This window comes from Rhamphochromis sp. 'chilingali' (assembly GCF_963969265.1).
Source record: "Rhamphochromis sp. 'chilingali' genome assembly, chromosome: 1".
NCBI lineage: Eukaryota > Metazoa > Chordata > Actinopteri > Cichliformes > Cichlidae > Rhamphochromis > Rhamphochromis sp. 'chilingali'.
Window position 1 is genome coordinate 58204491 of NC_137929.1, and position 17607 is coordinate 58222097.

The 17607-nt window shown below is 39.9% G+C and overlaps 1 protein-coding gene across 1 annotated transcript; it reads left to right on the forward strand.

Annotated features, from left to right (window-relative positions):
* The first annotated feature begins 1712 nt into the window (after positions 1-1712).
* Positions 1713-15518, forward strand: LOC308393549 (coxsackievirus and adenovirus receptor homolog). The gene is made up of 3 exons (XM_080877405.1): positions 1713-2016; positions 13977-14321; positions 15223-15518. Exons 1-3 carry the CDS (start codon positions 2001-2003, stop codon positions 15357-15359), a joined length of 498 nt encoding a protein of 165 aa, XP_080733531.1. The 5' UTR covers positions 1713-2000; the 3' UTR covers positions 15360-15518.
* Positions 15519-17607: the final 2089 nt, after the last annotated feature.

Below are 17607 nucleotides of genomic sequence, written 5' to 3' on the forward strand. Positions count from 1 at the left end.
AACACATTTTTACTGCCTTACAGAGAGATGAATGTTTTTCTATTCCTCTTTACATTTCCCGTAAATTCACACCTCAAGCTGACAGTACTCAATTCTTTTATTCTGTTAATACTTTTTAAAAGTAGAACTGATAATGCACACAACCATACAGGTACATAACAATCGCATAACAGAAGAAAACAGAAATCATGCCATACACTGACATTTGAATAAAGAATCACACATGCCACCTGTATAAGTGTGGATCTGTGGCTGATTCAAGGCAGTGAAAACAAAGAAAAGTTTTTCAAGGCCACTCAAACAGATTTCTGATGAAACAGTTCACCCACAGAGTCTTTGATCAAATAAAACAAACAAGAACATTTAAATGTGGCTGAAATATCACTTGGCCTCCACACTTGAAATCTTAAACACACTTATTAAATTAATGAGCTACAAATAGTCACAGATTTTAGTCAAAAAGATCAGTATCATCTATTTAACATCGCATGTTCTACAGACAGGACAAATGATCTATAACTTTAATTGTTGATGTTTAAAGATCAGCTTGAGGATAAAAGTGATCGAGTGTTTTTCACCCCTCAGTGCTTCAGTTTGTCTCTGTGTGTTTTTCATCTGCTGTTGCCTGGAGCTGAATTCAGATGGCTTCTGCCAGTTTGGAACTGGATCAGCAGGTTTTCAGTGAGACCTACAGGAACATGATCACGTGCTGCAAACACCGATCACATGTGTTTTTCACCTCGCCAAACCGCTTGCTCATAGGGTCATGTGATTGTTGACATTTTCTCTGTACTCTTCTTGGATCTTTACCTTACAATATAAAGCGCCTTGAAGCAACCAGTGTTGTGATTTGATGGCTTTCCTATGGTGGCCCCTAGAGAGAAAGCATGTACAAACTCCAAAACACAACGGAAGTGCTCCAGGACACTAGGGGCAGTGTTGAGCTTGATTTGCAAAATAAATGGAAAGTTTGTTGGAAACACATATAGTTGGATGCCAAAAACACCTGCAAAGATAGAACAACCACACTCATATATATTCAAAAAATTTACCTGTTACTACCAGACACCAAATCCGGTCGTTGATACTTTCTGGCTTGTGCAGCCACTAGTAACAAAAGTTCATCACTGCCCCTTAAAAGACTGATGCTGGTTTTCTATTTCAAACATCTTGTTCCGAAAAACAAAGATGTGTTCTGCCTCCAGGTCAGGTCTGCTTCACTCTAAAACCATGATGTTGTTGTTTTGGGCTCGACATGTCAGATTGACGTTCTGTCCAGACTCAGCTGATGTTTCTTTGGGCTGAAAAAGGAAACACAGAGCAGAGAAGTTAAAGGATCAAACATCACTTCTACAGCAATGAAGATGTTGATGACCCTCAACTAGAGACCAGTGGTCTGTACTGAACCAAAGGAGATTCAGAACAAACAAATTTCTGATATCTGGCAGACTGACGTTTGTTATTAGAGACACCCTCAAAGAATCCTCAACTGAAATCTGATAACTCAGTAACAGGTGTTTCCTACTCATATGTCAAATTAGCCAATCAAAAACAAGCACATACATATGAACCAATCACGTTTCTGCACTGACTCAGTGGAGGTATACACAACAGTTTCAACTACGACAGATGTTTTGGGGCAGACTGCTGATTTAGTGATTACATACATGCTGTTATGGTTTTCTTGTCATTCATAGAAAAGCACTGTTTCAGGCACAGCTGGCTGCCGGCGGAGCTCACGGGCAGGTCACTGCAGCTCCCCCTGGCTTCTGCTCCGCGGCTGCTGAATGACCCCTCATCTGGGACTCTCCTCAGCTCTTACTAGAACAGTGGCGCGGCTGCCCCTCTGTGGGTCTTCCTTGGTCTCTTGTGCTCTGGGGGCCTCTGGATGTCTGGAGTTTTGATCTCCTCCATACCTGCTTCATACCATAAAGGACAGGGCTGTGGCTCCCCACACTCCCTAGCAGATCATTACATGGAGAAACCTTTGGAATGCAAGCATGCTGATCCACACAGGTATGCACACAGGTGTACACATGGGTATTCACAGACGTGGACTACAGCTTTCTTGGCTGCTGCCTCAAAGCACACTGTGCGCTGTCTATCTTGCGTGCTGCACAATATCGTTTATTATTTAGTAATTATTGATATCTATTGCTAGCTAGTTTATTGTGATGGTGCTTTTTTTTTCTATTATTATGTTGCTCTTTGTTGTTTGCTTTCTCTTCTGTTTTTTTTTCTCTCCATACATGTGACCCAGGTGTTTTGTTTTTTTTGTTTGTTTGTTTGTTTTTTTTCTCTCTTCCCCCCCTTCTCACTGTCTTTTCTCCCCTTTGGTTTTCTTTCTCTCCCTCTCTTTCATTCTTTCCCCCTGTCCTATCCCACAGTCATGTCTGTCCCGTTTGTAACAACTGAAAATAAAATAAACTCATAATTATAATAAAGGTCAATCAAATAGACCAATATGGCAAGCCCACGATGATCCACTTGATAAAATAAATCCGCTTGGCATCTTTCTTGGCCTTAAGACAACAATTCTGATGGCTATAGATCCAAACGGGACAAAAAAAAAAAAAAAAAAAAAAAAAAAAAAAAAGAAAAGCACTGTTTCCAATCAATAAAAACATCATCTGTCTGCAGCCAGCTGTGTGACAGTCTATAAAAAAACAAAGAGATACGATCTCTTCACACAGCTCTGACCATCTGGTGGTTGGAACAATAACCTCTCAAGGAATCCAATCACCAGTTTTAAAATGTTAAATTACACTAATATGAATTCCTCTTATAATTTTCTGAAACGTAACTGAACTAAAAGAGAATTAAAAATAAATAAATACGAGAAAACACCAAAGTATTAAGAGTGTTTGTAAGAGGCTCAGCAGCTACTAACAACCAGCAGACTGTTTGTAGAAAGTTCAGTCAGAGCAAATAAAGCTGGATTCTACTTACCTTTGGAGCCTGAGACAAGACCCTGGAGTAATAGGAGAACCATGAATATGCACAAGATGTTGGGTGCAGAAAGTCGATATAAGTTACGAACTGCAGCATGAAACATGATGATATACAGAACAGATATGCAGAATAGTGTCTGCTGATATTATTTTCTCACCTGTTCCTGAATCAGCACAAACCCACAGAGTCAGAAAACTCTCCTTGAACCTTCAAATGCCTTTGATCCATAGCGGAAGGCTGCTGCCATCTACTGGTAATGCGGGTGTATTACGGCAGGATTACAAAATAAAAAGATCGAGACTTTAAAAGTCTCTAAATTATAACATAAAAAGTTAGTCATTAAAATTACTTTATTAGCTACTGATAATTTGATTTATTATTGATATTTATAATAATGTGGCACAAAATATTCTTTTTCTTTGTTGAACAGTAATGCTCTGAAAACAACTGAAGTAAAACAATTTAGTGTGATTCCTTCATAACCAACTTCAGCTTTAGACATTTAACTTGACTTTTCACGCACAAATTTCTGCCCCTGCTGATGCTTGTGCACAAGGAGGTGCCAACATATACATACATATGCATGTACTTGAACTGTGGTAAAAAGTCAGAGTACCTGCAGAGAACCAGACACAGCAGACACAGAGAGAACATGCATGAATATTTTCACATAGAAAAACCCCAGTCATGATTTTGCTGTGAGGCAACAATGTTAACATGTCATCGTGCTGCCTTCATTGCACTTTCTGTTTATTCATTTTTACTCAAGTCCTCAATATTGTTGTTTCTTAAATGCTCAGACACTGTACACATATATTTTTCTTGATGAATATTGTACATGCTTCTTTATTTGACCATTAAACACATTGATATCAGTGTTGTAAAGAAATTACAATTATTAGTCCTTTCCCTACTGTTATCTATACCTGAGACAGAGACTGTTATTCATGCTTTTATTTCATTTCTGTGTCGCGTCCAACAAAGAAAACATCATTTTGAAGTTCGCGGACGACACTGCAGTGATCGGTCGCATCACTGTAGGGGACGGCTTATAGGAGAAAGGTGGCTGGTCTGGTGTCATGGTGTGAGGACAACAACCTCACCCTCAACACTGACAAGACAAAGGAGATGATTGTGGACACAAGAACAGGAGGCCTCACCCACCCCTGTTTATCCTTGAAGTGGAGAGGGTGAGCAGCTTTAGGTACCTGGGTGTCTACATCTCTGAGGACCTCACCTGGACACTGAACACCACACAGCTGGTCAAGAAGGCTCAGCAGCAGCTGCATTTACTGAGGAGGCTGATGAAATCTGGTATCTTGGCCAAGATCCTCAGCAGGTTCTCCAGCTGCACCGTGGAGAGCACACTGACCAGCTGCATCACTGCATGATACGGCAGCACTACTGCTATGGACCGCAAACGCCTGCAGAGACTGATAACAACTGCGGAGAAGATCATCAGAACTCCGCTGCCCTCTCTGCAGAGCATCTACCATCACAGAGTCCAGAGGAGAGCTGCCTCCATCCTCAAAGACCCCACACACCCCCATCATGGACTGTTCACTTTCTGCCCTCAAGACGAAGGTTTAGAAGTGTGAAATCCAGAACATCCAGACTCACTAACTCCTTCTTCCCCACTGCTGTCAGAATCTTGAACAGCTGACCCATTTTGAACAGTAATAATTATTTTTTTGCATCATCTTAACATATTAAGCCACCTATAGCTCTTTTGCACACATCTGTTTCAAATCTCCATATTTTGTCTCCTTTTCTGTCTTCAGCTATTTATTTGTACTATTTGTATTTATATGTTTTTCTATTTCTATTGTAAATATTAATCGGCATCTGTGGGTGGACAGCAAAGAATACATTTCATTGCACAAAGAAATGCCTTTCTCTTGTGACACATGACAATAAACAATCTTGAATCAATCCTTGACTACTGTTTCTCGGTCTTCTCCTGCCTCAGTAAACCCTCCCTGCTTTGGCTGCTGTCATGGTCCTGAGTCTGTCGACTCAGTGTTTTGTGTTTCCTTATGCTTTTGTTTATTCGGATTATGTATTCCATTATTATTTGCCATTTGTTAGGTTTGTGTTCTATGCCTGCCCTGGTCCCACCTTCCGGGTTCCCCCTGTCTGCCCATGATGTCATTATGTCTGCTTATGAGTCTGCGTCTGTCTGGATCTCTGTGTCTGTCGTGTGCTTCCTGTTTTATTTTGTAGGTCTCTGTCTTATGTGAGTGCGTTCAGCTTTGTGCTCTCCCTGGCTCGTCAGTGTAATCAGCGTCAGCTGTGTCTCCCAGCTGTTTCCCCTCGCTCCGTTCACCTCTTGTATTTAGTGTCTGCGTCTTCCGTTACTCGTTGTCACGTCGTACCCTAACGTTAACTGTGTGATCCGTCTGCTATGGATCCTTTCCAAACGCCTTCGACGCTTGTGCCCTACCGGGGAAGATGGCAGTCAACTGGACCAGCGCAGACATGCTGCGGGACCGGATGCGCTGTCTACACCGGCTCTCTCTTACCCTTTACCCGCCCCTGTTGCTTGTCTTGTGTTTCTATGGTGTATTGATAGTCATGTGCTTTTTGTGCTGAGGTGTTTTTTCTGTTATCAAACTGTTCTCCCACTAGGAGCTCAGTCTGAGTGGAGTTTTTTTTTTCTCCTCCTCTTACCTCATGTTATGTATTTTCGTTGTTTTTTTTTCCTATCAGCCTACCTTTCTGACATGTCTCCCCAATGTGACGTTTGTGTAAAGTTGGTCAGAAGGTTCCTTTGTAAGTGCGCATGCGCCATTAGCGTGCTGCCTGCTGTAACCCTAATTTCCTTCGGGATTAATTAAGTATTCTGATTCTGATTCTGTCTGCTTAGTTAGTTTTGTATTCTCAGTTTAGTTAACCCTTTAAGACCTACCATAGAACCAAGTCCGCCAGAGCTTATATTATATTTTTACATGCTGTGGAACCATTTTTGGGAGCATTTCAAGTTGCTATACATCAATACAACCATTATAGCCCAGATTTTAATAATATGTCTGCATTAAGTGCATAGTAATTACATAAATTGCAAAAAAGTGCAATAAACTACAAAAAAATTGAAAATCGTTTTTGCTTTTTTAACATATATTTCTAGTTAGAGAAATTTAGGAGGCTTATCCCTCAAAACTGTAAATACAAAAAAGTTGTACAAAATAGTTTCCCACCACAGGAAATTTATTGAGTGTCTTCATAGTTTTATTTTTGAAATACACCAATTTTTATACACTGCAGGAAAAACGAAAATAAATATTATACTGCAAATTTGCAAAAAAGCAGCATATGCATCAAAATAAACTATTTCCAGCAGTGCAATATGAGTCCTCAGCATCCCAGAAACGACACAGAAAGTCATAAAGTCAAAGATAACTTTTAAAAAGAGCCGTATAGGCCCCGAGGCCCTGATGGCAAAAAAGACTACATTTCCGCGAAAATGATGTCACTTCCAGTTTCAGGCAGGTAATGGCGGAAATGCAAAAGTTCGCGCTGATGTCTATTCCAACGTAGGAAGTGTTATGAACAGCTGATCGGATCGGCAAAGCGTGTTTCTGGAATATTATGTTTTTGTTCCTGCAAGCGCTTTTTATGCAGTTTTTGCAAAGCTATATGTGGAAGGAAACCGTGACCTAGGACAAGCTGATGGCATAAGATGTAAGTATAACTCCTCCGGTTTCATATGCAAAAAAAAATTTTGCGCTAGCTTACGTGGTTGCAGCGCTACTGGGATTTAAAAGTAGTTACGCAAAACAGAGCGTTCCCGCTCCGATCGGCTCTAAAGGGTTAAGTTTATTGTCTGTTACTGCCCAGCAATGAAGCTGAGTGTTTTGAGTTTACGTCTGCCACAGAGTTCTGCATTTTTGGGTCCTTCCTCCCTGCCTGCCTGCACACATGACAGCTGCAGCTTGTGCACAGCGGTGCTGGAAAGCTCCCTACCAGAACCTCCAAGCGCTCAAACCCTGCTAAACTCACTGTGCTCGATTTCCATTAAATTTAGATTGAGTTCTGTGGATTCATTCAAAAAAAGAGTTGAAATGGTTATTTTTGTAATAATAACATTTGAGTACCAATTTACTGTTGTTGTGTTTTTAAATCTCAGTTTTAATCCTACTGTTATGTTTTTATTTCAAGCACCTATATGACTGTCATAAGACACTTTATAAAGAAATGTAATGTAATATGTAGTACCGGAGGCTACCAGTAGATGGAAGCAGACTTTAAATCTGGATCAAGGTCATTTGAAGATTGAACTGTTTTCAGACTGTTGGGTTTGTGCTGACTCATGAAGTGGAAAAGAAGAAGTGCTTCAGAAGTCCAGTCTGAGTCACATGTTCATGAGTTTGACATTTATCAAAGACAAATCACACAACTTTTACACGACCACTGTCCAAAGGCCTCCACACACTCAGCTTACCAGTGAATGTGATGTTAACCATGTTAGCGTTTAGTTACCTGGGCCCTATTTCAGGAAGCCGGTTTAGTGCAAACTCTGAGTAAGTATACCCTGAGTGAACGAAAACTCAGGTTTTCAGTTTCACAAAGCGAGTTTAGATTAATTCTGAGTGAGTTACTATGACGACACACTCCGTGAAGCTAACCTGCCCCCTAGCAGGTTAGCTTCAACTAACCCTGACGTTCTCTGCCTCTGTGTCGGAAACCTGACTGTAGGAAGTGTCAGACATGGCGTGCCCCTTCCTTAAAGAGCCAGTAGATGTTGAAGCCCAAATTCTCCGCAGAGCTCTCCGCCGGGAGAGAGTGATCAGAGCGCGTTTGGACATTTTATCATTTCCTGATGATTTTCTGTGTGAACGTTACCGTTTTTCAGCACAATCTATAATTTATTTGAAGAACATCCTCAGGCCTAATATTGCTCATGTGACACATCGTGGACATCCTCTCAGTTCTGTACATATTATTTGTATTGTACTTCGTTTTTTTGCAAACGGGAACTTTCTGTATAATATTGATGACGCTGAGCACGTTTCCAAGGCTACCGTCTGTCGGGCAGTCAGGAATGTTACAGTTGCACTGAAACGTCTCCTGTACTCGTCTGTGGTGTTCCCCGGTCATAGACCCACAAGATTTATCAAAGAGAGATTCCACAAAATTGCAGGTATCAGGATGAACAAAACTTAATTCATGATGTGGTGATACTTGAACTACTACTTAAATTTTACATTTATTTTCACGGTTCCCAGGCGTGATTGGCTGTATAGATGGCACTCACATTCCAATCATTGCCCCTTCAGTAAATGAAGGAGACTATGTGAACAGGAAGTCTTTCCACAGCATTAATGTACAGGTACATAGTTCCCTGTAGCATTTCAAATTAACAAATCATTTCATTATAGTAATGGATGCTAATTTGTGTTCTTTGCACTGTGAAGATCATATGTGATGCTGCCAACATTATCACAAATGTGGAAGCCAAGCGGCCAGGCTCTGTTCATGACTCACAAATTTTTCGTGAATGTACACTGAGCACAAAATTTGGACATGATGAGTTGAAAATACTTTAAAATATATAAAGACCAATTGCTACAGGGACATTTGAACTGAAGTGTATCCTTCTGTCTTAGGAGAGTTCACTGGGTACTTGCTTGGTGATAGGGGGTATCCATGTTTACCCTATTTGCTTACCCCTTACCCTGACCCTGAACCGGGCCCACAGCAGCGATATAATCTGGCTCATTGCAGGACAAGAGCCAGAGTTGAAATCACTATCGGAATGCTTAAGGCCCGGTTCCAGTGCCTTCAAAGACTCAGGGTCACCCCAGAAAGGGCATGTGACATTATTGTAGCATGTGTGATTCTTCACAACATTGCCACAATTAGAGGAGAACACTGTCCTTCTGAACCAAACATCAGCAGTGATCCAAACCATGAACATCCTGACCCTCCCACGGACATACAAGATGGAAGAGCAGTCAGAGACACCATATGTCACAATCATTTCCTTTGACCCATCACCTCAACATGTTGAAAGAAGAATAAACAGATTTTATGTTCAACTGGCTTTATTGGTCGCCTGTATTTCCTGTACACAAAGTATTAATACGTATATTATTATGTTGTTCAAACACTGAAATAATTCGTCCATCTCTGACCACTTCACCCACCCTTAACTGATGTTCCAGCAGTAAAATCTCAATCTTGGTCTTTTGGATCTGCTGCTTGAAGTGTTCCATTTCCAAGTCGCATTTTTTTTATTTTCTTGATCAAATAGGTCTTGTACAGCTGCTTTACAGGGAGCTATTGAAACGCAGAAAATAGCATTGACATTCATAGTACATCCCTTAGGTTGGTTGTAAATCAGTGCTGAACATCTTACTGAGGAAAGGTTTGTTGGAGAAGTGGCTGGACCCTCTTCCTCTTCATTTCCATCATCACTCTGTTAGAGACATAGAAAGTCTATGGTTTTATTATAGTACCACATTTTATTCAATTGTTATATTTTCCATTGTAAGATGTAAACCTCATAAAGTGTCTCTGTTGTTTCCTCCTCTGTAACAGCTGTCAATGTTTCTTCATTATTTTCCTGTAGTAAAGAAATTAACAACATTGCTGTTCTACTGTAAACTCATATAATCTGTGGAGTATTAAGAGTACTCACAACTGCATGTTGGTCTGGCTCAACAGGAGGCTGCACCAGATGCAGTACACCACCACCATCAACTGATAGAATATGAGGTTTATACAGGTCACTTATAACTTACAAGGGACCAAATGGCAATTAACAAACATATACCAATCACCTTACACTTCATTGTCATTATGCTCTCAAAGACAACCAAGACTGAGGGAAGGCAAAATCAGTAGGAAAATAACTTCAATACAAAAACATTCATTATGGTAAAGAGTTTATCAAATGAATGAGTAGCACTGCAAAGGTGACTGTGAAGAAGGGATGTATGCACATCATGTATTATTTTGAATTTACCTCTTATGTAGGCACTTGTGTCTTGCGGGGTTATTGACTCAGAGGATGTCCCCGCAGAGATGCCTTCGGCCACAGGGCGCCCACTGTTTTGGCTGAGGGCCAACTGCTCAGCCTCTGTGAGTGGTGGTGGTGGAGGACCCCCACCTGTTTTTCGGGCCTCCGCTTTTTTTCTGTTGGCTATAACGGGTCACATTTGAGCATACAGAGTAAGCAAATATGTACTTGTAATGTGCTCAGATAATTTCAATAAGTGCTTACAGAAAGAAAATTAATGTAGCCTCTAACTGCAATTGATTTACATCGGACAAACAGACCAAGCACTATGGCTCATAATACAATTACACCTTACCTGTTTGGACTATATTTTTATATTTCATTTTTACTTGCTGCCAGGCACGTTTGGGGCCTGTTGGGTTGCACCTGCGCTCACATCACATCAGGAAATAAAATGTATAAAATAAAATAAAATATATTAAAATAACATGTTAAATGGGTGGAAATCCCTAGATCAATGTTTATATTAACACTCACGCATTGACTCTGTCGGCTATGTTTTGCCATGCATGCTCCCTTTGTTTTGCAGCTGAGGCTGTGTTACTTTTTTTCCGCAAAATTTGCATGTTATCGGCATATGCTGCCATCAGAATTTCGGCCTCAAGCGCTGTAAAATACATTGACCGCGCCTTCTTTCCCTCCGTCTCCATGGTGACTCGCTTAATCTGTGCTCCACTGATCAGGGCTTTATGTATCCTCGTGCGCGCGCTTAACTCTGCGTTGATTGAACTACTTGTTATCAGCCTTTCTGAAACCGAATATTCCGAGTTGGACAGTTCGGGGTTACTCAACCCTGAGTATCGTTTTTCACTCTGAGTTTTCTAAACCGGCTTCCTGAAATAGGGCCCTGATTGTGTGTTATTGTGTGATACTACTAATACTGATACTAATAAAAACAGTTACACACAAAAAAGTTTGCCTTCATAAAGGAGTGATATGGAGAATCAATGCAATTATAACTCACTGAACAACACGAATAGACACACAGACATTTCTTTGAGGTGTGGGTGTCATTAGTCACCTTTGAAAAACTGAGTGTTTGAAATATTTGTTTTCATGGCTCCACCTTGTTTGTTGTCATGCTTTTGTTTGTGATTCTTTGGTCAAAGAGAAACCACAGGTCAGAACAAGCTGCTGAAAACACACATTCACATTTAGATACTGAGGATTTTTTGCTCTTGAAAAACCAACCTTCTCATGGATATTTCTCACACTTTTAAAGTGGAAATGTCCTCTGTAACATCTGCATCTCTCTGCTGGACTTTACTTTTTGCTTACCTCCTCTGTGTCTCTGCAGGTGAGACTGAATGTGTTTTAAATGCAACAGAATTTTTCTGATTTATGAAATAATACCTCACCAAGAATTCTGTTTTGTAATCATTATTAAAAAGTGTGTTTTGGTAGGCTTTGTGACAACAGTTTAAGAGTTAAGCCTGAATTGGAACTTATCTGAGTCCTGATACAGAGAGCAGACTGAGAGAAAACTGTGATTTTATTAACCCTGAGATGAAACTGTTTAAAGAGCGCTAAGTAGAACTCAGTTGAAACATGACACTCCGATAGCCCGGGTTTGTCCTCTCCTTCAGCTTCATTTGCTTCATTTCCCCATACATGCAGATCTGTTATCTGCTAAATTTGCAGAAGTTTAAACCTTAACAAACATTACAGTAATAACTTAACATAACAGAAATTTCTGGGCAAGCTGGTTTCATCTTCAGCTCACAATACAATCTCTACTTTAATCTAACTCTGTGGACAGTAAAGCAACTCTAATCGTGTCAGGAAGTTCCTCTGCACTCAGACATTTGTCAATTGCTGATTTCTGCACAGAAATGGGCAGTAATTCATTACAGATAACTTTTTGCATTAACTTTGTAGTGTAGTTAAACCTTTACTCAAAAAGCCATCTCTAGACCCAGTAGTCTTAGCTAATTATAGGCCAATCTCCAAGCTTCCTTTCATATCAAAAATCCTTGAAAGAGTAGTTGTCAAACAGCTAACACATCATCTGCAGAGTTTCAGTCAGGTTTCAGAGCTCATCACAGCACAGAAACAGCTTTAATGAAGGTTACAAATAATCTTCTTATGGCCTCTGACAGTGAACTCATCTCTGTGCTTTTCCTGCTAGACCTTAGCGCAGCATTCGATACTGTCGACCATAATATCCTATTAGAGCGATTAGAACATGCTGTAGGTATTACAGGTACTGCACTGCAGTGGTTTGTATCATATCTATCTAATAGACTCCAATTTGTGCATGTAAATGGAGAGTCCTCTTCACACACTGAGGTTAATTATGGAGTTCCACAGGGTTCAGTGCTAGGACCAATTCTGTTTACATTATACATGCTTCCCTTAGGCAGTATCATTAGAAGACATAGCATACATTTTCACTGCTATGCTGATGACACCCAGCTCTATCTGTCCATGAAGCCAGATGACACACACCAATTAGTTAAACTGCAGGAATGTCTTAAAGACATAAAGACCTGGATGGCCACTAACTTTCTGCTTCTTAATTCAGATAAAACTGAGGTTATTGTACTCGGCCCTGAAAATCTTAGAAATATGGTATCTAACCATATGTTGGTTTGGTTTAAAATGGAGCACTGTAACAAAAAATAATTTTCCCCCACTGTAACAAAAAATAATTTCCCCCAGGGATCAATAAAGTATTCTGATTCTGATTCTGATTCTGATTCTGATAACCAGATTCTTACTCTGGATGGCATTACCTTGGCCTCCAGTAACGCTGTGAGGAACCTTGGAGTCATTTTTGACCAGGACATGTCCTTCAACGCACATATTAAACAAATATGCAAGACTGCTTTCTTCCATTTGCGCAACATCTCTAAAATTAGAAATATCCTGTCTCAGAGTAACGCTGAAAAACTAGTTCATGCATTTATTACTTCCAGGCTGGACGACTGTAATTCATTATTATCAGGACGTCCAAAAAGCTCGCCGAAAAGCCTTCAGCTAATCCAAAATGCTGCAGCAAGAGTCCTGACAGGGACTAGAAAGAGAGAGCATATTTCTGTAATGCGGCCACCGATTGATCCGTCCAGCGCGCGACCTTCCTCTGAACCGGAACTTCCTGTTTCAGCCTTTGTTTGTATTTTGGGATGAGGAAGATGGCGGCGTGATCAGATTTGCCAAAAGGAGGGCGGGATTGTGCCTTGTAGCCATCCTTGACCGTAGTGTAGCAGTGGTCCAGTGTCCTTTCACCTCTGGTGGGGCAGGTGATGTGTTGATAAAAGTTCGGCGCTGCGCGTTTGAGGTTGGCACTATTAAAGTCCCCCGTTACAATAAGCGCAGCGTCCCGGTGTTGTGTCTGGTGCTGTGTGAGTGCCTCATGCAGCTCCCATAAGGCGGTGACCGTGTCCGCTTGTGGTGGAATATAAACGGCACAGACAATGACCGATGTAAATTCCCGAGGTAGATAAAAAGGACGACACATGATGGACAGTAGTTCCAGATTTGGTGTGCAGGAGCGTGTGAGAGGAACAACGTTCGCACTGTTGCACCAGTTGTTGTTTCTCGGGTTTCTGCTGTCTCAGATATTCACAAGTATTTGATCAGTTGTGGCCATCTTCTTGATGTACTCATCAATCTTTTTTGTTTCATCCCGCAAAGGGCTTCTGAGACTCCTTCTTCCTTTGCTTTGAAATCTACTGTGATTTGCTAACTCCTCAGGACTTGCCTTATTCGCTGCAGGTGTTTAGTGTTGTGGCTTTTCTAGCAGCCTCTTCATGGTTCTCATTTATCTGTGGGATTCAGGCCTGAAGTGCAGTCAGATGGTAACAAAGAGAGGGAAGGTAGCCAGAACTGAAGGCAACATTGGAGACATTGAGGTTATACACATGCATATAGAGACACAAAACCTAACTCATTAACTGCTTCTGTACACCTCTGGTCCAGTTTAGATGATCTCATTGGTCTCACTGTGAAGTAAACAGCTGTACTTAGATCCTTGTAACCTCTGTCTTGTGCCTTCTCTCAGACCAGAAAAACATCAAAGCAGTGGTTGGACAGACGGTCACTCTGCCATGTCAAGCTCCAAAAAACGACAAGTCCATCATTGCTGCAGAGTGGAGCAGAGCTGATCTGGGGGATAAATATTTACTTTTGTACTGGAATGAGAAGTTTGATCCAACCAAACAACATCCGTCTTTCAAGAACTGGGTTGATCTGCAGGACAGACAGATGAAGGATGGAGACGTGTCTTTGATTCTGAAGGAAGTGACGACTACAGACAGTGGAACATACGAGTGTCGTGTTGTACAGAGAGGAACAAATATGGATGATGAAACCATCAGCACCATCTACCTTAGAGTCGTTGCTCCAGGTAAGATAGTAGATTGTGATATCAGAGGTGAGGTTGATTCCCTTATTTGGCTACAGAAACGACTATACAAAGGCCAGAGACAGGACAGATCTATTTTTCTCAAATGGACATACTACGTTCAATACAGTAGGCAAAGAGCCACATGTCTACCAACACGCATGGTGCTTAGTGATGATTAATTTTTAATAAGACAAACAATTTCCTCAGCAAGAAGCCATGTTTCAAAAAACAAATTACACTACCCATCTGTTGTATCATAGAGCATAGGTTAGATACAACTGTTTATAACTTGCATAGTTCACATTTCTGTATAACTGTATATCTCAGATTTCTGTATAGTTTTTTTTTTTTATTTCATATTTATATCCTGTTCATAGCCTGTACATAGCTTGTACTCACTACAGCCTGTACATACTTATAGTTATAGAATATTCACTTATATACTTCATACCATGTACATATAACATACCATAATAGTACCCATTTCTGTAATATACTTACATATCTATATTAATGCTAATATATATTGTAATATACCTATATCGTGGCTAAAGCACTTCTGGATGGATGCAAACTGCATTTCGTTGCCCTGTACCTGTGACATGTGCAATGACAATAAAGTTGAATTCTATTCTATTCTATACACAAGAAAATTATCTAATTAGATAAAGAAGCATTTAAGTTTCAGAGTGGCTCAAAATAAGAGGAAGAAACTAATATCGATGTATCAAAGTGTGTACCTGCATGTGCAGCTTATCTAAACCTGAAACTAGTTTATGTGCTTTATACGTGTTTCCTTTATGGTTTTACATTTTGGTGGATAATTTATAAGAGTTTACAATACATCCACATCACATTAGATTTTCCCAACTGATAACTCTCACCTGTTTCTCACCTGCAGGACAAACAAGAAGACGCAGAGAGGCTGTTTCTGATGGAGTGATAATTGGTCAGGGGGTTTATATTGCAGCTGTTTTTGTTATTGGCTTGTTTATCTTTTACATATGTTATAAAAGAATGAACCACAGGATAAACTGATGTTCTGAGGACAGACAGAAATGAGCAGCGTGGATAATAGTGGGCCTTTGGTGGTGGCAATACAAATATAGTTAAACAGTAAGTCTGTGTTATAAATGAGCAGAAATGGGTACTCTCACCAAAATGCCTATATATACTATAATTTATAGTTTATACATTTTCTTTAAGCACTTCTTTGTGCGTTTTTTATTTTTATTTTCAATAAATCATTCACATGTATTAATGTTGAGTGTCTTTTGATAGTTGTCAGCTTTTTACTGTGGATATGCTGAGTCATACATAAAATTACTTTTTAAATGTATTTTTTAATTGTCACATAGTGTCATTGTTTCTAATAAAATGTTATGTTTTAGATTATATATTTTATTCAAATTAATTCAATTCGGTGTTTTTAGATCAAAATCATGACAACAGTTGATGTAAGATACTTTATGTTGTAGGACTGGGACCCTACAATAATACAAAGAAAATCCTAACAATCATATGACCCCCTGTGAGTAAGCAATTGGTGACAGTGGGAAGGAGAAACCCACTTAACAGGAAGAAATATCTGTACACTCTGACATAGTGGTAGGAGAAGCAGCCAGACACAAAAAGGGTAAACAATGATAGTGAACAGACCAAACTGTTAGTGTCAGGTGCATCAATGAGATGTGTAATTACATTTCCAGGAAGATTCTCAACAAGTGATGGTGTTAGTGAGTTGCAGTGTACAAATTTACCAGAGTTTGCAGTTACAGTGTAGATTTAACACAGAAATATAAAACCACAGTTAAATGGTAGACGCCAGCTGCTAATAGATTTCTGACTTAATTTAAAGACAGGTCTGCAAACCTGAGAGGTGTACCAAGAAGCAAAATCAAGGGGGCAACAAGCTAAACTGGTAAATGAACTGTTTTCTCTTCCTATCTACAAGATAGTGGAAAACTAACCCATGTCCTGAACAGCCTGTTATGAAAATCAAATTATTTTGAGTACAAGCAACTTCTAATAATAGTGAAGTAAAGATGAGCAAGTCAATCTGCTATTAACATGCTAACAAAATAAACTGAATGTGCTGAACAATGTTTTCTGCATTATATCAGGTTTTGGCATCACATAACTCAGCTGTAACCTCTGTGTCTTAGTACAGACTCTGTTCAGACCTGTGAATCTGAAAGTATTGTAACAGCCACTATGGTGTGGTGTCCCTTTAAGACACCCAAATCGAGGGTTGGTGGTGTCATCAGTTTTGCCACTGGTCTCTCTCTCTCTCTGTGATTGTGCGGACATGTGCTTGCACGCTAGTGCATGAGGAGGGACGGATTTCATGTTTTACCTCTCCAGACACCTTTGTTTGCAACGTTATGGGTTGTACGAACACTGTGCGCTATGTTTGTTAAACCGCAGCCGTTCAACCGGGCTTATATGGTTGATGAAGAGAAGGTATATTAAAGAACACACTGTGGAATTCCCAACGCCAGCGTGAGTGTGTACTGTTTTGGCTACCTTGCTAAGTGTTTTTTTTTTTTTTTTTTTTTTTTAACACTTTATTTAAAGTATACAAAAGTACATATAAAATGTACACACACATACAATTACATATACAAAACCGTGATCACACACCACTCACCAAAGGAAACGAAAAAAAAACAAAAGAAAAAGGTCACACAAGGAGGAAAATCGAGCATCTGAGTCCACAAACCACTTTTAAAACTTACAGTTTCAATTCGTTCCAGGGGAAAACTTTCCCAAGTTTCAGGTCCATTGTTCGTCTTCTACGCAGATCTGTAATGATATGTTTACTCACCACATCACTACTTATCATTTTTTGTTCAAACACTCCTTTGGCACGGGTTTTCCAAATATGTGTGTTTATTACACACATTACTAACCAAAAGAGTCTCCTTTTGTCATCACCCATTTTTTCTTTAAACAAACCATATTTAACTGCTTTAATATTGACATCCACATCATAGCCAATCTCTGTAATCTTCTGCCTGATCTCAGTTGTCCTATAACAATCCAATAGAAGATGTTCTAGGGTCTCATCTTCATCACAGTCTGTCATAGGACATTTCATGGTGGTAACGAAACAACTCCACTGTACCACCGCCCTCACAGGGAGGCGCCCGAGCGAGATGAGCCATACCAAGTCTCTCATGCTTTCGGATAATAGTTGGTCTTGTATATTTTTAACTATTAAAGGATTTTCATCTTGATTTGCATACTTATATTGAATTACACCTTCATTTTTGGATTCATTAAT

Coding starts and splice junctions, on each gene's coding strand:
- LOC308393549 (XM_080877405.1), top strand. Junction 14,322..15,222: donor CCTTAGAGTCGTTGCTCCAG/GTAAGATAGTAG, acceptor TCTCACCTGCAG/GACAAACAAGAAGACGCAGA.